This window comes from Zea mays, chromosome 8 (assembly GCF_902167145.1).
Source record: "Zea mays cultivar B73 chromosome 8, Zm-B73-REFERENCE-NAM-5.0, whole genome shotgun sequence".
Taxonomy (NCBI): Eukaryota; Viridiplantae; Streptophyta; class Magnoliopsida; order Poales; family Poaceae; genus Zea; species Zea mays.
This window is the reverse complement of record NC_050103.1, coordinates 44140015-44161760: the sequence shown is the minus strand read 5'-3', so window position 1 is coordinate 44161760 and position 21746 is coordinate 44140015. Positions and strand designations below refer to the sequence as shown.

At 43.7% G+C, this 21746-nt stretch overlaps 1 protein-coding gene across 2 annotated transcripts in view; it reads right to left on the bottom strand.

Annotated features, from left to right (window-relative positions):
• The window catches only part of LOC100502168 (uncharacterized), a 50166-nt gene extending 29048 nt beyond the window's left edge, over nucleotides 1–21118 (bottom strand). The window contains exons 1-17 of one of the 2 annotated variants that reach the window (NM_001349054.1): nucleotides 20617–20981; nucleotides 18895–18975; nucleotides 18222–18321; nucleotides 18058–18142; nucleotides 17918–17967; nucleotides 17766–17831; nucleotides 16624–16703; nucleotides 15796–15855; nucleotides 11554–11653; nucleotides 11400–11477; nucleotides 11195–11262; nucleotides 11045–11113; nucleotides 10834–10911; nucleotides 10657–10752; nucleotides 4192–4262; nucleotides 3635–3712; nucleotides 3450–3543 (exon numbers count right to left, since the gene is read on the bottom strand). In NM_001349054.1, coding sequence (NP_001335983.1) covers nucleotides 3450–3543; nucleotides 3635–3712; nucleotides 4192–4262; nucleotides 10657–10752; nucleotides 10834–10911; nucleotides 11045–11113; nucleotides 11195–11262; nucleotides 11400–11477; nucleotides 11554–11653; nucleotides 15796–15855; nucleotides 16624–16703; nucleotides 17766–17831; nucleotides 17918–17967; nucleotides 18058–18142; nucleotides 18222–18321; nucleotides 18895–18975; nucleotides 20617–20700 — 1338 coding nt within the window. In that variant the 5' untranslated portion in view covers nucleotides 20701–20981. Of the gene's footprint in view, nucleotides 1–3449; nucleotides 3544–3634; nucleotides 3713–4191; nucleotides 4263–10656; nucleotides 10753–10833; nucleotides 10912–11044; nucleotides 11114–11194; nucleotides 11263–11399; nucleotides 11478–11553; nucleotides 11654–15795; nucleotides 15856–16623; nucleotides 16704–17765; nucleotides 17832–17917; nucleotides 17968–18057; nucleotides 18143–18221; nucleotides 18322–18894; nucleotides 18976–20616 lie in introns of both variants that reach the window. The other variant, XM_008657167.4, reaches the window with a different exon arrangement.
• Nucleotides 21119–21746: the final 628 nt, after the last annotated feature.

Sequence of the window (21746 nt, the reverse complement as noted above, 5' to 3'; positions counted from 1 at the left end):
CTGCGCCACAAGCATCAATGCAAGTTCTAACAGAACATTGCCTAGATGTAGAATTGAGACCCCTTACATTCCAGCTCAAGATTTTTTTTGGATCCATTACAAACCTCTTACATCAGCGACCTCTACAGGACAACTCAACAGGCACTAATGCCAACACTAATGCTGCCCACCTTGAGATCATCTGGTACCACCCATCCAAAAAAGGACGCCAGCGCTTCAATATGTGAAATAGGAAGTTCAGTGGAGAATACTTTCAGATAGTCTTCTTTGGCTTGCTGGGTGACTGCCCCAGGATCCCCAATTACTTTCAAGGCCTGCATAACTTTCTTTGTGGTTCTTGAGGATAAATCAATGTTGTCAAATTCAACTCCCACGCCAGCAATTCGACGGCTGCGGCGTGGGATAATTTCTGCAACTTGGGCATTTTTAGACGTCATAAAAGGGGGATCTTCTGGTGTTGCAAGGAGGCCTGAAATCTTTTTGGAGAGCTTGCTAAGGAATTGTTTGTTCTTGAGCTGCGTACTGCCTGTTTGGGTCTCTTGCGAAGTTGACTGACTACCATCAGTAGTAACAGCTAGGCTGACCTCTCGCACCGTGGACACTGTATTTTCATCAGTATCAATCCTCAGTACAGAAGCGATTGGCCCACTCCCTTCTTCATTCATATTTCCAGACTTGTCCCTACTGTTGAACCTTTTTCGTGAGTATACCATCAGCTTTTTGGATGATTGAAGGCCCCTAATATGTAGCATCCCTGGCTGTTCAATGCCAGTAGTGCAGTGAATGGATTGGTGTAGCAAATTCCCGGTTGAGGACTTCCTTCCGCTGTCCGCAGCCACATGATCGCCCAGAGTCAAGGTCGTCCTCTCAGTCTCAGAAATGCACATTTGATGGGTGAGGTCCGTCGTAGCCCAATCCACCGGTTCAGCCACAAGATCATCCTGGCGTGCTTCACCCGTAAATCCCAAAGGCCCAGTAGCTTGGGGCGAATCAGTCCGGTCCCCCTCCAGCGGCCCAGCAGCTAAATGGTACTGGGGCGAGGCTGACCTCAACTGATTCAGCGACCCAACAGCTAGTGGCACCTTGGTTCTTTCTTCATCATTAAAGGAGGCAGCTCGGACCCCAAGGTCGCGTGCCTCATTAGCCAACTGTCTACACTGCTTCCATGAAGGGGAAGGCGACTCCTGGGATCTCTCCACCGATATGAAGGAGCCGGCCCGAGCATCGAGCTGTGCGTTATTTAATTGGGCAACGCAAGCATCAATGGACGGCTGGCCGCATATCCGCCTGGAAGGACCCAAGGCGCCACATATCTGCCTGGAAGGACCCGAGGCGCCACAGACCAGCTGCATTCCCATCTCATCTCCCCAGGTCGGGCAATCTTCAAGGGGCCGCATTGAATGTTGTGCATTAAGTCCCGAAGAGGCGCCTAAGCCCATCCTTTCAGCTTCCTCAACCGAACACAGCGCCCTACTCCTTCCAGACACAAACTGGGCGCCTATCCGAAGGTGAACAGATTCCCTAGGTGGCTGAGGTGGAAGGCGGCGCTGCTGGGAGTCAGCTGGATCACTGTCATTTCCTTCATCAAACTGACCATCGTCAGAGGAAGGGGATAGAGTTTCAGTGCTATTGGTCATCTGAAAGGGCACCGATGACACTGTCATGGAAATGTTGTATGTCAAACATCGTTTCTTCTGCTCATCACTGCCCGGCTCGACGATATGAAGTTCCATTTCTGAATGCAGATATTTTGGGTCAAAACACCAGGCGCGTAGCAGAAATGCTGTTCCTGAATCCCTTAACAATTCCAAAACCCAGCACGAATCCTGTAGTAACATTTTTGCCGTGGAGATATCCCAAGCATGAGCTGGAATTCCTCGAATCTCAATATCAACCAGTGCCGCCATAGACGTCGTCGAGGCATGAGAGAATCTTGTCCATCTTTTAAAATTGAGAGAAAATCCAGGGCCTCTGAAAGGTCGTCCTTCGTTAAGAATTTGGGTCGCTGTGTGTTCATCAGGCAGGAATAGTAGGAAATCTTCCGGCGTGGCCTGCTGGATAGACATATCATCAGGGTTGATGCTGAAACTTCGCGCCAATTCCTCAATCACCTCATCCCCGCGAACCATCGGCCTGGTGCCAACCACCGAAACAAACAAGGCTCTCCGAAGAGCAGCTTCCTTTCTTGCCAAATCAGTGGAAAACTCCAATACGCAGGAAGGTTTCCGCGGCAAGGCGCTCTGGACAGCAACAGGGGGATTGGGATGCGGCTGACTTGGGCCCGACTGCAGTCCCGAGCTGCCTTTCCCGCGTTTAGAACGTCTTCTCTTCTTCTTCATACGTCCAACAGGCAGAAGCATGCCACCCTGTGCTTCTTTTTCCACTAATGGGGAGTTCACTGGAGGGGAAAGCCTTCGCCAGACTGGGGCCTTGCGCTGAATGACTGGACGATCCATCACCGTTGGGCCAGAATTGTCCACTCCAGACAAACGCAGCCACACCGGAGTACGATCTCCACCAGAGCCCAGCCGCTGCCACACTGTCTTTCGCCCAGCTTCCGGCAAGGGGCACCTTGCCGCTTGATGGCCAAACTTGAAGCAGCGATAGCACCTCGTAGGACGTCGGCAGGAAGCTACCAGGTGGGAGGTAGAAAGGCACTTGTAGCACTTCCCTCGGAGATCCACTATGGATCCTCGACGAGGAAGGTGGCGCCTCCTATGCTCAACCACCTGCCAGCCATCCTCCTTTCGACGTCGACTTTCAGCAGAAGACCCTTGCACCTCTGACTGGTCACCAGCTTTCGTCTTCAAGTGGGGAAGAGGGGGAGCAGGGGCGTTACCACCATGACCAGAAGGTTGAAGGAGAGCTTCTTTATAGGAATGATAAGCAGAGGAGGATCCTCCCGATGAGTCACCATCAATAACGTCATCACACCATCTCTGGGACTTAGATCGTCCTGCCTCCTGGGGGATCGGGCGACTGGCCTGACTGGGGGCAATCTCCGAGGGGGTGGGGGCCGAAGAGTTGGTCGACGGGTCCGGAGTGGATTCCGGCGAGAGGCTGGTGGAGGTGTGAGGGGGAGAGGGAGAGGGGCTGGGGGAGGGAGAGGGGCTGGGAGCGGGAGAGCTCATCACGTCAAGCTCCTATAAGGTCAACCTTCATGATTGACATTCATAGTGTCATCTCCCTCGTGCAACATGAGAGTCCGCCCCCTATAGGTCGGATCTTTACTCGTGCTTTGAACCCTTAAAGCCCCTATACGAGGATCCGCCCCCATAAGTCAGTTCATCTCATGCGCACACAACCAGGGGAACTAGCGAGTGACTTTTTTTAACCTTAGCCTGAAATTCACTTCTAGTGGGATTCGAATTCAGGACCTAAGGAGTGTTACTGTATAAATATAAAAGCCTTTACTGCAGATTTCAGACGTCCAAGAAGTTGCAACTTACCAGAAGTCCTAGAAGAGAATTTCCTTCTTGCTGAACAATATATGACCTCAATAGGTTAGGGTCCTGATTAAGAAAAAGTATCAGCATATCTGTCCTGCATTCGTCAATGCACTGCAGTTAGAATATCGAACAAAATGTGGTTCGCTAACAAAGATGCTCATATAAATGCAATGGCTAACAAGTACCCAGCTGAAACGATTTTTCTATCTTGACTCTGCAACACATCAGAAATTATTTCGAAAACGCCTTCACCTGAAAGATCCCTGAAGAAAAAATGGTGGTTAGCTCCTGCCTCCTAAGAATTTCAGCAACCAAAAAGAGTCCACAGCTATCTAAATGTAGAGTAGAACATTTGTCTTCGAATCTAAGGTACATTGGGTTGGTTGTATGCACTCTACTAATCAAATTGTGCACAATGATTCAAGATTTTGGGTGTTAGGAAATAAACACATAAAAAATCTGAACGGTAACCCCTGATATACCTATAACAAGATATCCTCAGCAAGCTGAAGTCAAACGATAGCGAGGCAAAGCACAGGGCTGTCAGGCAGAGAAAACAATGACAGCACCAAGCTCAGGCACACCGGTATTATATAGTCATATTTCATTCTCTTTTTTTTTTGTAGTACAGATAGTCTGCAGCCATGCGTTTACACATTTGGAGAACTGATACAATACCATGGCAGTGTTTCGCCATGCCTTTAAATGTAGAAAGATAGAAGAATGAAACTGAAGGACTTACCGAAACAGTCGCAGTTGCTGAACAACTGGTAGACTCTTGCTAAGTGTGCAAAATTCATGCAAGAACAGAACCTAGAAATACAAGAAACACTGTTAGTGGGGTCAACAAACAAGACGCAACGCATTCCATTTTTCAATCCAGGTTCAAGTAATTGCAAGGCAAACAGACAGGGAAAGCAAGCTTGCTTATATCACATTAACTAATCATAAAGATAAGAGAGTGTTAGAATAGAATGTGCTTGTATATCAAGTTACGGCCATATCAGATCTGGGGTCCACATGATTGTTCTATAGGCCCTGTTTGCCACAGCTGTTGCTTGTTGGAAAAGCAGCTTATCTAAGAAGCTGGTGAAAAGCAGCTTCTGATTATTGTCTGTTTTTAGTTCATTCTAAGAAACAGTTGAACTGATAAGCTACTGCAGAAGTGTCATGTTTGGTACAGCTTCTTCCTAAATCTGTGAAGATGTGAAATAAGCTGGACCAAACAGGGCCATAATAGAGAAAGACCTTAAACAACTATAATTAAAAGATACAATAGGATCAGGTTTTGATCTGTCCCAGAGATAGCAGAGTTAGAATAGGAGTCGGTTAAGGCAACTGTACCCAAGTTGGATTCCATATCATGTTGCAATCCTGATGACAATTAACTGCCCTATATATATTCAGTCCCCTTCGGCCTAATAGGTCAGGGCAAACAGCTTAAACTTGGTGTTGTGTTTTTTACATGGTAATCAGAACCAACTCCTGCACCCACCTCTAGAACCCTAGCTGACGGCAACAGCAAGTCTCCATAGCGTCTACCTCAGACTCTGTTGTGCCAACGCCCCTACTAGGAAAATCTGTGGTGGTGAACCTTACCAAGAACAACTCCACGCTCTGGAAGGTGCAAGTTCTACCTAACATTGGGGGTGCGCAGCTGCAGGGCTACCTCGATGGCTCAGTTGTTACACCAGAAGAGAAGATCAACACCAAGAAAGGCGACGAAGATTCGCTAGGGAAACCCAATCCGAAGTACACCCGGTGGGTGGCGCTTGAGCAGCAAGTCCTCTGTTTCCTCATGACCTCCATGACTCAAGAAGTCATAAGTCAAGTTTCAACCTACGGGGTCGGTGGGTGGGACTTGAGCAGCAAGTCTTCGGTTTCCTCATGACCTCCATGACTCAAGAAGTCATAAGTCAAGTTTCAACCTACAGGACCCCCTAGGTGGCATGACTATGCTAGAATATGTTACCAAAATGAAGCCTCTTGTATATGAGATGACATCTACAAAGAAAAACATAGATGAAGAACTCTTCTCGTACATCCTGGTGGGACTAGATGAAGAGTACAATCTGGTAGTCTCAACTCTGGTGGCCCATGTTGAGCAGGTCACCGTGACTGTAGCCACCTCCCAGCTTCAATGTCAGTATGGATCTACTTCATGGAGGTCATCAAGCTTCTGCTAATGTTGCTGGTCAAGGTCACGAAAGCAACAACTGTGTCGTGGCCATGGTCGGGGCAGAGGGCGTCATGGTCCTAGTGGTCGTAGCCATCAATGTGTGTCTTTCTCCTCGTCTAATGGACGCTCACAATCCCAGCACACTAACAAGATCTGCCAAGTATGTGGCAAAGTAGGGCACGTTACCCTAGATTGTTGGTATCACTTCAATGAAAGATACTCCTCCAAGACCAAGATTATTGTTGCGGCCACTCATGGCATTCATGGCTATGGTGTCGACACTAACTGGTACCTCCACACAGCTACGACTGATGACATCACATCTGATCCGAACAAGCTGACGATCTAGAACAAGTACAATAGCATAAATATAAGGGCACAGATCAGATAATCACAGACAGTGGGGCAGGTATGAACACTAACATTGGTCATGTTATTAATACTCCTGTGAAAACCTTGCAACTCAATAATGTATTACATGTTCTTGTGCTACAAAGAATCTAGTTTTTGTCCATCAATTTTCCCAAGACAACTATGTCTTCCTTGAATATTTTCCTTATCATTTTCTAATTAAGAATCTGGCACGAGGAAGGTTCTGCTTCATGGTAGATGTGAAGATCGTCTTTATCCCTTGCCAAGCCTCCGGTGAGGGGCTCTTGGTGCTATCAAGATGTCCCCTCACTGTTGGCATAGCTGTCTTGGTCATATGTCCTTTTAGGTGTTCAAAATATAGTCAATAAAAATAAAACGTTTTGTTCTGGTGAGTCAGAAAACTCTGCCTATGTTGCTTGACTCCGCCTATCTTGCCTCAACATAGAAGGTCACAAGCCCTCATAAAGGAGGAGGGTTGTGTTAGGCTTGGCGAGCCAACGTTAAACCTAGCCATTCTATGGAGATGAAACTGTTAGCAGTATCCTTTTCCCCCCTACCTGCTCTGCCGACGTGTGCTAGGCAAGAATAGTAACCAGGTTTGTTATGGACAGAAACCAGGCTGTTATGGTAGGAGATATCCTGATTGGTGTAGGGGATCAATCTGTATCAACCCTCATTAGGAAGGTCTGATCCTGATTGATTGAGGACATCACTCTGGCACTATTTCTATAAGTCACATGATCTCCTCCTCCCCCTATATATTATGTAAGCGTTGGCTCTCTATTCATTCAATATACTATAGCCAACACAGCATATCTCCATCTTTCATGATATCATGAGTTCGGGGCATGACTCTCGGTGATCTTCGTGTTCTTCATGTTCCGACATCTTCACAATATGCTGACATTTTCACCAAGGGGCTACCTTCTTCGGTCTTCATGGAGTTCCGGTCCAGTCTGAATGTCCATTCCTACAACAACCCGACTGCAGGGGATGTTAGCAGTACCCTTTCCCCCGTTACCTGCTCTGCCGACGTGTGCTAGGCAAGGATAGTAACCAGGCTTGTTATGGATAGAAAACAGGTTGTTATGGTAGGAGATATCCTGATTGCAGTAGGGGATCAATATGTATCAGCCCTCACAAGGAAGCAGGGGGTCTGATCCTGATTGATTGAGGAGATCACTCTAGTGCTATTTCTATAAGCCACATGATCTCCTCCTCCCCCTATATATTCTGTAACCGCTGGCTCTCTATTCATTTTTTTCTCGAAAGCGCAGGAGACTGGCTCTCTATTCATTCAATATACTATAGCCTACACAGCATATATCCCTCTTTCAGAAACACGAAAGAAATTCATTAGGGTGTAACCCTCATATCGAAACCTGGGTATGGTGTTAAATGGGCAAGGGCCGAGTCGACCCCCTGGCGACGCGTCATGTCACGATCTGGGCAAAGTGTCAAGTTAGCAAGGATCGGGTCGCTACTTCCTTAGTGGTGTGCTACATCGACGCCCGAATGTGAGGAAATAGAGTGGGAGTTTTGATTGATAGGAGTCTCAAGAACAGTGTGGTGGATGTGAGGAGGCAAGGAGATAAGATTATCTTAGTCAAGCTTTGTTGTGGGTGATTTGGTCTTGAACATAATTAGTGTGCATGCCCCCTAAGTAGGCCTTGATGAGAGTGTTAAACGACTTTTCTGGGAAGACTTAGATGACATGGTTAGGGCTATACTTGTTAATGAGAAGCTTTTCATAGGAGGAGACTTCAATGGGCATGTAGGTACAACAAATGCAGGCTTCCAGGAGGTTCATGGAGGTTTTGGGTATGGTAGTAGGAATCAGGCGGGGGAGGAAGTCTTGGACTTTGCGGTAGCTTTAGACTTGTTGATAGCCAACACCTTCTTTAGGAAGAGACTTCCATTTAGTGACTTATAGTAGTGGCCAACACTCTAGTCAAATTAACTTTGTCCTCACAAGAAGAGAGGATAAACGAACACGCTTGGATTGTAAGGTGATACATGGGGAGTGTGTTGCCTCTCAACATAAGCTTGTGGTCGAGGTCTTCCGTTTTTATGTGCGTGCTCGTAGGGATAAACAAGCCAAGATTGCAAGAACAAAGTGGTGGAAATTGAAAGGAGAGAAGGCAGAAGTCTTCATGGAAAGGACCATCAAAGAGGACTTGAAAGAAAGACGATGACACAAACATGTGGGGAGAAGATGGTAACCTGCATTTAGAAGATGGCCTTAAGGTGTGTGGAGTAACTAAAGGGAATGGAGGCGGAGCTAAAGATACTTGGTGATGAAATGAGAAAGTCCAAAGGGCTATTAAGGAGTAAAAAGAGGTGGACAACATAGAGAAGTACAAGGTAACAAAGAAGACTACAAAGCGAGTCGTAAGTGTGGCAAAGGATAGGGCGTATGAGCATCTTTACCAACGCTTGAGTACGAAGAAAGGAGAGTAGGACTAGGACATATATAGGATGGCTAGGGTTCATGAGAGGAAGACAAGTAACTTCAACCAAGTTAAGTGCCCATTGAGGTTCAAACAACTGACAATGGTATTCATTTGTCACAGGCTAAATATACTTCAGATTTGCTCAACAAAGTTAGAATGATGAATCGCACACCCAACACAACTTCGCTCAGTACTTTAGAGAAATTTTTTTTCTCGAAAGCGCAGGAGAACTACGCCCCATTATATATTAAGAAGAAGAAAAAGGGGGGCTGGCCAAAGAAGGCCAGTACAAACAGCCTCCTTACGGAGGCCAGTAGGAAACAAACATAAATGAATCCATTAGACCCTCCTTAATTCTCAGCTAAAGGTACAGCTAAATGGCAGAGCCCCTTGGCACCGCAATCTCCCATTGTGTCCTTTCCTCATCAGCAGCTCTAAGACTCATGGTAACACTAGGGTTGCAGCCATCAAAAACGCATTTGTTTCTATGTTTCCACAAGGTCCAGGCTCCCAGAATGATAAGGGAATCAAGGCCTTTTTTTGTGAGCCCATTAGCAATATTCCCCACCGATTCCCACCAGCCTAGATATGAGCCAACATCTGGTTGAGGAGCCAAAGAATGCAGACCGAATTTCCTTAACAACAGATACCAGAATTCCCTGGAGAAATTGAGGATTGGTGAAGGCAAGTTGCTTGAACCCGAAGATGCAATCATGCAATAAGCTACAGGAGCATTGTGGGGTGTCTTACAGCGCTTGACACGACCTGATTTAAGTTTTTCAGTCAATAAGATGTGTCAATTTTTGCATGCACCTACCACTCATCATTGGAGCGTTGTGAAGAGGATCCTTATATATGTCTAGTTTAATCTTGAACATGGTCTAAAAATTGTAAACTCACCTATGTGTCACGCTCTATATGTGGTTTTTGCAGTATATATTGGTAAGAATTTGATGCCTTGATGTGCTCACAAGCAACCTATAGTCTCAAGGTCAAGTACTAAAGCTAAATACTCTCTCCGTGCCAAAATAGTATTTGTTTTAGCTTTCGATTTTTATGTCTATATTCAACTGGATGATAATGAGTGTAGACACATATAGAACACATACACCAAGTATTGTATGAATCCACTAAAAAACAAAAACAAATTTTATTTTGGGACGGAGGGAGTATAAAACTATAGCCAACGCCACTGCAAAATTGACGTGGGTGCAGTCCCTTTTACAAAAGCTGAAGGTTTATTATCATCCTGCTGCAAGGATTTGGTGTGAATGTTGGAAAACCCTATCTTGCAGCAAATCCAATGTTTCGTAGTCATATGAAGCATGTTGAGATTTATTTTCATTTTGTGAGAGAAAGAGTAGCTAGAGAATTTTTGGAGGTCAGAATCATATCTACAAAAGATCAGGTTGCAGATGACTTTACCAAGGCACTAACTATGCAGATGCTGGTTTCATTTAGAGATAATCTTAACTTGTGTTATTGTGTAAGTTATGATTGAGGGGGTGCTAGAATAGAATGTGCTTGTATATCATGCTACGGCCATAACAGATCAGGGTCCACACAGTTGTTCTATAATAGAGGAAGACCTTAACTGACTTAGTTAAAAATATGATAGAGTCAGGTTTGATCTGTTCCAGAGATAGCAGGGTTAGAGTAAGAGTCGGTTAAGGCAGTTGTACCCAAGTTGGACTCTCTGTTATATTGATGGCAGTATCCTGCCCTATATATATACTCAGACCCCTTCGGCCTAATAGGTTAGGGCAAACAGCTTAAACCTAGTGCCATGTTTCCTTATAGAGAGACTTTGATAGCAAATACGAGTGACAAAATCTTGAGCAATTTCATTAGAAATGAGATGGGCCCAAAATGTGTGAGCCACATACAGAAGTCGGAGACACTATGTATCAGTTTTTAAGGTGATGAAACTTTTGTGTAGCATTAACCCAAATTCCCTAAAGGCAATCAGAAACTAGACGTCCAACTTCCTATAAAGAACAATTAGACTCAGATAATAATCAAATTTGCATCAGTGCCAGCAGCGATGGGGCAGTCTCGCCTCATTAGCATTAACTATCTAACTCAATTCCATTGTAATGATGCTAATTAATTTACAATAGTGAGTTAGTGACTTCGCCCAAGAACTGTTAAAAAAAACAAAGACACCAAGTCGTCATTAACAAGAACAATACAGCCTTCTCACCAATTCTCGTTTTGATTCCATAGAAATATCTGATGACCTCATCCTAGCAAATAGTTGTCTTATAAAGGGTGTGTCATCCTTTAGCATGGAAATAACCTAAAGGCAGATTATTATATCGTAATAAGTAACAAATGGGAAACAATTTAAGGATACCAAGGGTGAGACTGAAACACTAACAGAAGCATTATTTGAATGTATCATTGTGTTAAAACTTCCTAGAGTGGCATCATCCAATATTCGTGGCAGAATAACATCCTGCAAATGCCCCCCAAAAAACGTCATGCCATAGAGGAGGCTAAATAAAAAAGATTAACAGCTAAGTAAAAGGAGTATTAACATATACCAAGGCGGTACAAAAGTTAGCTAACAATTATGAAGAGACACTGACCTTAAGATAGCCTATTCTGTATGTTTGATGAATCTTCGAAATAACAGAAACATTTTCAATATGTATGGCCTGTGTCAGAAACATAGTTATATATACATTAAATAACCTTCTTCTCAGGCATGACAATATGTGCAAGAAAGCCCAGAATACCTCTTTGAAAACTACATGATCTTTTAGAAAAGCACGGTGCTTTTGCACTCTTGGAACCTCTGGATCATCTGTACAGAGTATATCTAGTTAAAATAAGAAACTAGCAACCTTGGACAATGCATTGCAGTTATAATCAGATCACACATGATTGCATGCTATAATGAAGGTATATGAGAAACATCAGGAAACAATGGAGATAGCATACATTCAAGGGCACCTATTATGTCAAGGATAAACTCATCAGAGAAAATCTTGTCAAAGATTGACGGACTGTTCAACAATACTGCAGAATGAAAATTAATAATCAGTACCAGTACAAAACAATAGTAAGTGCACTTTTAATAAAGGTATGTACTTACTTATTCCCTTGACCAATTTGAAAATCATGTGAAGATCATCTATGTTCTCTAAATCCTCGCACATTCTGAAAATGTCCACTAGCTTTGGGAAAAAGTCCCGCTGCAAGAATTTGCATGTACAATTCAAGACTTCAGTCAGAAATAAAAATCATGCCCAAAAAAGACGGCATAATCAATTCTATGCATTTGTTGCTATGCAGCTCTCTCCAAAGTTTTTGTGACAGTTATGTTGATCCACATCAAACCAACAAAAAGAGAGTCAAGAAGGAATTCCCACTGTTCGTCTAAACAGTCATTTATCCTGTTTAAACACCGTGTAAACACTACACAGTGGTATGCCATTTCCGTTTTATCATCCATTTAGCCCATTTAATGGTCCGTTTAGCCCGAATAATGGCTAAATGGTAGGTGACTTACTGTTTACCATTTAGCGTTTAGAAAAACATTGGGAATTCCAGCAGGAAAGCACCACCAATCAGTTTATTTAAGTATTAAACCCATTCTTATTTTGAGTTAATGGCACCAATATTGGATTCGAGGAAAATGATGAGGCATCATTGTATATCCATATTAGTCGTTCTAGTATAACTGGACTCATTTCATGAAACCAGCCGCCAATACATGAGATCAGAGTGAAGGAGCCTCTAGCTGAGTTGGTTAGGTGGTCTAAGTAGCACTCCTCAAGTCCTAGGTTTGACTTCCCGTGGGAGCGAATTTCAAGCTGAAGTTAAAGAAGCACTTGTTGGTTCCCTTGGTCGGCATAGATGAACCGACCTATGGTGGCAGGACCTCGTGTAAGGGGCTGGTCATGTGGGTTGGGCCTCAAAGCACAGGTCAAGGCCTGCACCATAGGGGGCGGCATCCCCATGTATGAGAGGGGCAGTTTTCGTGGCTTTTCTCGGTTGAGCTCTTCTTAGTGAAATACCGTGGGGCGGTCTGGCCGAGTTTTGTTTACATGAGATCAGAATCATATAACTAAATGCATGTGGTTGGATTACAACTACATGTTATTATCACCACCACCATTCGAATTCCTCCTTATATTACCCATTAGAAAACATATGGTCTACTATTACATGAATGTACAACAATAACTAGTAAGATCATAAAGTGAGACTCAAGCAAACATCTCTTCGAATTGAAAGGGATGAGTCTAACAAATCTTATGTGTCGAGACAACATCTACACTACACGGAGTCACGGACATGAGATGTTGTGCAGGCAACAATACAATTATTTAATCAAGAAAAGAAACAGCTCCTTAGACCATCTCCAGCAGCTTACTCATACTCATACCCATATTCAAACTACACTCTACATACAATACAATCTACAGTGCAAAACAGTGCAAAAGGTGTTTTTTGTGACCATATGGGCAAGGGCGGATTTGGGCCCCGGGCCACCTGGGTCGTGGCCCAAATATCCACTTATAGTTATGTTTTTTCGGCCCAAAAAGCATGGCCCAGTTACCCTTCCTCTCCACTTGCAACTTGTCCCTGAGAGGCCCGCGGCGTCTCCGCTTCGCCTCACCACCCACCACCTCCTCGCCGGAGCCAGCGAGCTTCCGGCGAAGAAATCCGGCGGGCACACCACACGGGGGCGGAGCAGGGGGGAAGGGGTCCGGCGCCGGAATGGGGGCAAGCGGTCGGGTGCTCAACGCCGTCGTCGCTGGTGTCGCGTCGCTCTAGGGTTAGGTAGGTGTCCGTAGCTTTCTCCTTCGCTCCCCCCTCCCCTTTGTCGCGGCCAGGGCTGTGCAGCCCCGGCATCGCATTGGGGTCTCGTGCCGACCGCCAGGCTGCGTGATCCACTCGTGCTCGAGCTCGGAGAGGCTCCCAGTTGCGTGGCATGCGGCCATCTCTTCCGCCTGCTGCCGCTGACTAGGAATTCGGCACCATTTCTTCGCTCTGAGGAGTAGTAGGTGGCAGTAGTCGCCGATCTGGTTTCTCTTGGGGATGTTTCAGTTTTGGGAATTTGTTGGAAGCTCTCCTTGTATCCTTACTTGTTCTGTTTCCCTTGCTTGCTGTGTGTGATCTGAGCTTGAATTCGGGGGCTGACAATTGATTTGGGATGTGCTCCGCGGAATTCCTCGTTTTGTTTTGGTGGTTGAATTTGGGGGCTGACAATTGATTTGAGCTGACAAATCCCTTTTAGGCGCGGTGTTGTTGTCAAGGTTTGTGCCTAACACGTTATATGCTCTGGACGCCTGCAGGATGCCATCTCAAGTCATGGATCCAAGGCGCCACCTCTCCCAGTTCAGTGATTTGTGAGTATTCTCTTCTCCCCTATTCTCCCATTTCCATTGTATGTTGATTGTTAAATGTTGTATTATTACTTTCTAATTGTAGATTGACATCAAAACACGACAATGAAGAGGACAAATACATTAAGATCATTTTATTGTTGATGAAGTTATCATTGATCCCGATCTTCGCATGCCAATTAAGCAAATTGATGCAATGTGTAGGTTCAAATTTATGTGTTGATGTTTATGAAGCTATTAGAGGCGGGGAACGACCAAATCATCTTTAATTAGGTAATTTTAACTTTTTATCAAGTTTTGTCGTATTTTAAGGTACTGAATTGAGATAAATATTACTTTAGTCTATGTTTGTGGTATATTATGTTTTAGCGGTATATTTAGTTGCACGATAACTTAAAGAACTTTTTAAAAGTGGCTCAGGGCGTCAATTTTATAGAGCTCTGCCACTGCATATGGGTGAACTACTGTATATTGTACCTATATGGTCACTAAAAACACTGTTTTGCATCGTTTTATATTGTAGATTGCACTGTTTATAGAGTGTAGTTTGAATATGGGTATGGCCATATGGGTATAGGTAAGCAGCTAGAGATGGTCTTAGGAGACTGCTACATATTCTGACACATTAGCATGTGGAAAGTAATCTTGTTTAAACATTACCTACAAACAGAATTCTACATAAGATTATTTCATCTAATGTCTAAGAAAGAATGAGGTAATGAACCTAAAAGAAAAAACAAACTAAGAGTGTATTAGCCAATAATGCAGATGATACATCTAGCCCATCAATAATAACTTTTCAACAGAGAAACTATAGATGCTGCAATATCGAGAGGCACTTTCCCAAAAGACTCAACAGACAGAAAGTTCGAGTTCACTTATTTTCAAAATGGCGCTAATAAGGAGGCACGAATACATCAGTATGTAGGCTTTTTTTGGAATTAGTGTGCTGCATCAAACCCATGATCCATGATTAGGGAGTAACGGGTGTTTGGTTGATGTTCGGTGAAAGTAATATATCTTATGCTCCGTTTGGATGTTGATATTGGAGGGCATGGAATTGAATTGGGTTCAATACCAAATCAGCCATTGTATTGAAATGACAATTTTGGCATTGCTATATTTTCATCTTTGAGGATGGACCATCTCACGCCTGATAGAGATGTGGGCTCTTTTGCTGAGTGGTGGGGCAAGGTGCATAGGAGAGTGCACAAACAAATCAGAAAGGGTAGTGCATAGGAGAGTGCACAAACAAATCAGAAAGGGTATTCATAGTATCATTATTCTGGGAGCCTTGTGCTTATGGCTCCAAAGCAACAGGGCTGTTTTTGATGGAACAAGTCCTTCCTTGAGCACCATTCAAAGACTGTTTATGGATAAAGTGGAGTGTTGGAGTAGGGCTGGTGCAAAGCAACTTGAAAGCCTTGGTCTCCCGGCTGCCTTTAATAGGGTCAGGGCTATTTCTAGCGCTTAATGCTGTGACAGCTGAGGTCGTCCTATTACAGCATGAGATAAGGATAGAGTTACCTGTCTGTATTAAGGTTCTGATCTTTTTATTTTTTTTCCTGTGTTCTTTTGCCTTGTTCGGGCATTGTATTGTGGTCCACTTCAGACCTTTCTCTCTCTTAATATAATGATGCGCAGCTCTCCTGCGCGTTCGAGAAAAAAATTGTTTGGATGTCGCTGAATTGGAGTTTGGAATTGAGCGGCCTAATTCCACGCAATACAGATGGGTGACGCTCTGAATTGGGAGAGTGAGTTTCTAGTTATAGTCCAATTCCAAGGAATTGGGTCTCTGATTCCAAATCTCAATTTTGTGTGCAACCAAACAACAGAATTTAGAAAAACTGATTCCAATTCCCAATTATGTGCCCAATATCGACATCCAAACGGGCTATTACAGTAAAATTAGCACAATGCTAGCAAGAATCCGATACATTATGTACATGTGACCATTACATGGCAAGGTTTAGATGGCTTACATCTTGTGTTATCAACTCTGCCATGTGGATCTGATCTGTAATGCCACCCTCCAATACAGTCTGCAAATTATTGTCGGCGGTATATTCAAATCAGTTCATTTAAGCTCCCAAGCATCAGAAGAATATATGGCAATTTCCTTATTGGTAAACATATCACTGAAAATTATCTAGGTGTTCTTTGTGGCTGCCCTCCCCCAAAACAATAACAAAAGCAAAAGGTATATAAAAGATTAAAGTCATTTTTATGAAATAGGTACATATCAGACTAGCAATATCTGTTAGATTGTTGTATTCTGTTTAAGTGTTATGGGCCTTGGCCCAGCCCATGACCCCATGTAATTCCTTTTTTCTAATATATGCAACACTCAGCCCACTCCATGGGTTAGGTTTCCAACAATATAAGCAATGCCCTTCAATAGGCAAGCAGAGTGGCCTGGTTCCAAGACTGTCTCGATTGGCAAACAACCCCACAACCCCTTTCACTGCTAGTATCAATTATTACATATGAAAACAGATCATCATAGTTTTACCTTCACACCCTGGGCTACACTAGACAAATAGAAGAATAAGCAGGTAGTCAAAAGCTAGAAATGGGACTACTAAATTTCAGCATGTATTCATCAAGGTATCAGAGTTAAAAACATGATGAGGCAAGCGCAAACTATATTATTGGCCCAGAGTGACAGAATGCATATTAGTAGTGTCATAATAATAGAGAAAGTAAACATTGAACCAAAACACAAACATAAAATAAATAAATGTTGTGACTACATGTTGGAGGCCAAATAATAACATTTTCATAGGATAAGAACACAAGAAAAATCTAACCTTCAAAATAAAAGGAAGATTAGACAGCTCAACAGGAGGAAGTTCCCTGAATTCACCGTTAGCAGAGCGGAATGAATCATCTGCAAAGGGGAGAATGGTTACTAGACATTTAACAATAGTGAGACAAACAAGTTGAGGTAAAATACACATGCATATATCGTAGACAGCAAATGAGCTTGCAGCTAAAAAAGGCGAATAATAATATGAACTGCAGCCGAGCAAAGCACAAGTCATTGCTCACATGTTTGCAAAACAAAGTATAAGAGAAAGGATGGAGAAGAAACCAAAACAAAAGGCTATTGAACCAAAAAATAGCCGAGAAAAACATGCCCATAACTCTCAAGAGTTAGTGAATCATCTTTTATCACTTCAGCCTCCAAGTTGGCATTGTCGTGTTTTACCCATTAGTTCATACCTAACAGCAATGCTATTCTATACATGATATAAATACAACTTCATGAGAAACAGAACTACAGATGATGTCTGTTAATGTATTACTACCATAGTTAACAGGTGGAAGAAACAGGCTAGTTTTTTCTCCATAATGTATATTGGGCTGAGAGGAACATTCTTTTCGTTTTGGAATGATAATTCTCAATAATGATTCTTTAATTCGCCAAGCATCTCAGGCAATTTAAAAAAAAGTGATGCCCTAAGGACATTTTCCGCCTTTGATTGCATTCAAAAAAAATATTGCCAGATAATATAATGCTCTTCAGCATAGTACGTGTAATAAGACTTTGATACATTAATCATATTTTTAGGAATTCTATATAAGGTCAACATGAGTCGAACATTGTTGTGAATGTGTGAGGACAATTGAAAGAATTCATTTTAGTTATCGAGCTAAAAGTACAAAATAGAGTAACAAATGGTCACTGAACTCTACTAACATAGGACACATTTATTTATATTCAGATGGTGCAAGCCTTTTCGTTCACATAACACCAAGCAAAAATAGTGAACGGCCAGATTCTAGTTGTGCTTCACTCCAGAATCTAGTCACCTACTTTGCAATGGACAGTAAGATACTTTTCTGTTATGTTCCCAAACTAGACGCTTTAAAATAATTTCTAAATATTATTTTTGAAAGATACCACAATGGCACAATCTCAAGTGGACGTTCAGCAAAGGGGGTGTACCATTTGAATGCATTATTCTAGAGGCTTCTAGAGATTCTGATGATTGACGACGACCAACTTCCGGAGCTGCAGGCATCGTTAAAATGAGAAGAGCATGCTGCATGCAAATGTGTGGTTGAATAAACAGTCACAGCTGATTTTTAAAAACTCACCACCAAGGTTACTGAACTGAAGGTTTCTCTGAATTTCACATATATGTTCCCTGCAAAGCACCAACAAAGAACACAAATAAACCAAAAAGAGTAATTGAACAAAAACATGGTAACTGCACCACAGCTCTTGCTTCAATCACCATATGTAGGAGCATCCTGCAGCTTCCTGAAAGCTTAGTGCTAAGTCTGTCGCTGCTTCACGATCTCTCCATGAAATGATTGTTTCTAACAAAAGAAATGGATTAGGAAGTTGCAAAAAAGATATGAATTAGCTCAAAAACAGAGTGATACTGAGTTAGTTCACCTTCTTGTTTTCTGTAAATATCATCAGATGTGATGTTGTGCATAAGTAGCGTCTCATTGTCATCTTCATCTAAAACAGTCAAACCGAGTTCTTTCGAACCCTGAAACCAACGAAATAATAAATCATATAAGGTCCAAAAAGTAAGCACACAGATTAGAAATCATAATACAATGACAGAATATCATGGTGCCATAGAGGCATAGACTACAAGTAATTTCTGCTTGTTTCCATTTGTACTGGACCATTTCTTTACTTTTACACCGATATATTGATCCATGAATCATCATCAAGTAATTTGTGCTTATTTTCATTTTTAGTGGACTATTGCTTTAGTTTTACATTGGGACACTGTTCCATGAATCACCATTACAGTATGAAATATGAAAATGATGTCTACTTCGACAAGGTTTTCTTTAGTTTTACATTGGGACACTGTTCCCTTGACAGTGAAAAAAATGAATAGTTGACAATTTCATTATTTGTAGAAACAGAATGAGGGTCAAATGAAGCATGTTGCAACAAGGTACTAGGGTAGCAAAACTAAAGTAGATCAAGAGGCAAACAAATATTTGGGCACTATCAAAGAAAATCAGGAGAAAGTATGAGAATTAGCTTAGACCCATGAATAAGAAATTATAAATACCACCCATATTAGCAAAGAAATTCTTCATACCTCAATGTAATCAATAGAAACATGACCTGTTCCTTGATCGTCCCACTTCCCACCATCAGCCAAACGGTATACTTTGACACGCTGGAACAGTTAGAATTGTAACCATCGTTAGTAATATACATGGCTGAATGGGGTTAAGGATTGTAATGAGACAGACAGATATAGCTTGGTAGAGAGAACTAGAGAGCTCGAGAGACAGAAAATAGAAGAATGCTTCATCATTATATTATGCGTGTGGACCTCCTCGATATAGATACCCTAGAAAGGCTAGTAGTTAACACAAATTAAACATTCATTGGACGTTGGACCAATGACTAACACAGTAAGAACTAATCAAAATTTGCAAATTCCTAAAAACAAAATTTCGGTCTAATCATATGAACGTTAAGACTTGTAGGACTTTTGACGTGGTTAGATCTGCACTCTAGGCTCTCCCACATTATGCCCAGCTACTGTCATACTTTGCTATCCTTGGTACCTCTGCTGCACCTAGACCTAATGACATGCTGCTGCAAGGGCCTCTTATCCACAATAAAAATTCTGTGCAAGTGAAACATTCATCACGTGCTCTAGTCCATTGCAACAATGTCTAACAAATCATGGCTATCAGTGTTTGTTTAATACTGAAGTGACCGATACTTGGATTGGGTAGTATAACTAGTTAACTACGGATACAAATATGACCATAGATCAGCTGGCAGGTATCACAAGCTGTTTTGACCTTTCTGACATACGCAACAACCACTGAAAGGGAGTATCATGGGTGCCTTTTATTATCTTTCTTTTAGGTCAAACTACCAAAAGTCGATTGTTTTTCTACAATGAAGTGAGACATTCAATGAAGTTGGGATATTTGGCTTCAGAGGAACAAAATCCCACCGGTACATATAATCAAATGATGCAATAAATTTAAATCAAAACAACTTCTGTTCCTACTTCCTAGATGTTAAGTTTATCAATGTAGATCACATCCACCTAAGCTGGAACTTTTGATTGTATAGAAATTTCAGATGAGATGGGAAGGCTCTACAGTTTTCAAGATAGAAGGATACTACTGCCGGCATAGAAATAATCAAAATGGTAGTAGCTGATATATTGTATCAATATAATTCAATCAAGTATGCCCCACGTTTACGAAATGATATGGCATATGGGTAGTGATTACATCATGCTCAGGGCACATTCGTCTTTGTTTAAATTGTCAATCTCATTGTGCTGAACTGTTCACATCGAGACTATCACCAATAAGTTCACTGACAGAGTGAGAAACCAAGTGACACAGGCTAACTCCACAGTAAAGCAGGCCTCACTACTTCCCAAACATGCAGGTGCTGGTACAGCAGCATGGGGATAGCACAAAAAACAAAAAAAAACATACCCACATATTCCTCATGAACAAAAAAACCAAGTCTTATGATATCTCGCTCATTACTACAGTTCACCAAGAAATAAGCACACCCAATCCCTCTCAGAACAATAATTTACCAGCTCCAACGGCAGCTAACTCGGATCTAAGGCACGGTTGGCCCACAGAAATTCCCCACCGCCTCCATGCAAAATTCCGACAGCTCCCTTCCAGAACCTACTACGCACTAACAAACTAAAATGAAGGCACGCAACGGACGCAGGTTTAGCCAATCAAATAGCAGCGAGCGGATCTACGCATCATAAAGCTCCCAAAATCGTACAGGACAGCCGAGAAGTAGGGTGCGGAGACCTCACCTGCATGCTGCTGGTGTGAGACGCCACCGCTGCGCCCGCGGCATCGCCCCCAGCCTCCGCGTCCCTCCGCTCCTGCTCCGCCATCAGCCGCGCGCCGGGGTCCACTGATGTCTATCTCCTCTTCCCCGGAGCCTTATAGGGCGAGGCGCAGACCTCTTCAACAGGGGGGCGATTCTTCAGCAGGTCGAGCGTGCGGGCGGCGAAACCCTAACCACCATCAACGAGCTGCGGCCTGCGACTGCCGCTCCCCTTCTTCCGCCTTCTCGCTCCTCCAGGGCCCAGGCGGCCGTCGCCTTTTCCCCTTTACCCCTCCAGTTTTCGTCAATATTTTTTGCGCGCGTGTTCGCAGTCGCAAACTCGCAATGGATGAAAGGAGAATGGAAATGGCGTGCTGGAAAAAAAATATAGTAGCAACGAAAAGTATTTAGCTCTAGTTTGATAGGGTTTTGATTTTAAAAACAGTTTGATCTCTAGCTTCTTTAATGCTGTGTTTGAGAGGGATGGACACGTTAACCAATAAAATCTATTCTGTACTAACTATTAAGGTTTCATTGTAGACCGCCCCCGCCCCCAGCCCCACCCGCCCGACCTCTGGGTTCCTAGCCGACAAACCATCGCACCTGCTCGACCCGCCCGATCTCCGGATGCGTCGCCAGCCGCAATCCCTGCTCCACCCGCCCAATCTCCGGATGCGCCGCCAGCCGCAATCCGCCCGCACGCACGCCGCCCGCCGCGATTCCCGCCACCGTGCGCAGCACTCCCCCACCGCGATTCCCGCAACCGCGCGCACGACCGCCATCTACCTTCGCATGCCGAAAACCCCGCCGCTTGTACGCTCCGCACGCCCGCGCGCGGTTCGCGAAAACCCCATCCGTCGTCCCGCCGCCGTCCCGCAAGGCGCGACACCAACTGCCAACCCTACACCAACCACAAGGCGCGGCCGCCGCTATACGCGCGCCATCCACCTTCGCGTGCCGAAAACCCCACCTCTACGCTCCGCACGCCCGCGCGCGGTTCGCGATAACCCCAGCCACCACGCCCGCGAACGCCGCGACCACTCCGCGCACGCCAGCGCGCCCCGACAGCCGCCATCCCGCAAGGCGCGACACCAACTGCCAACCCTACGCCAA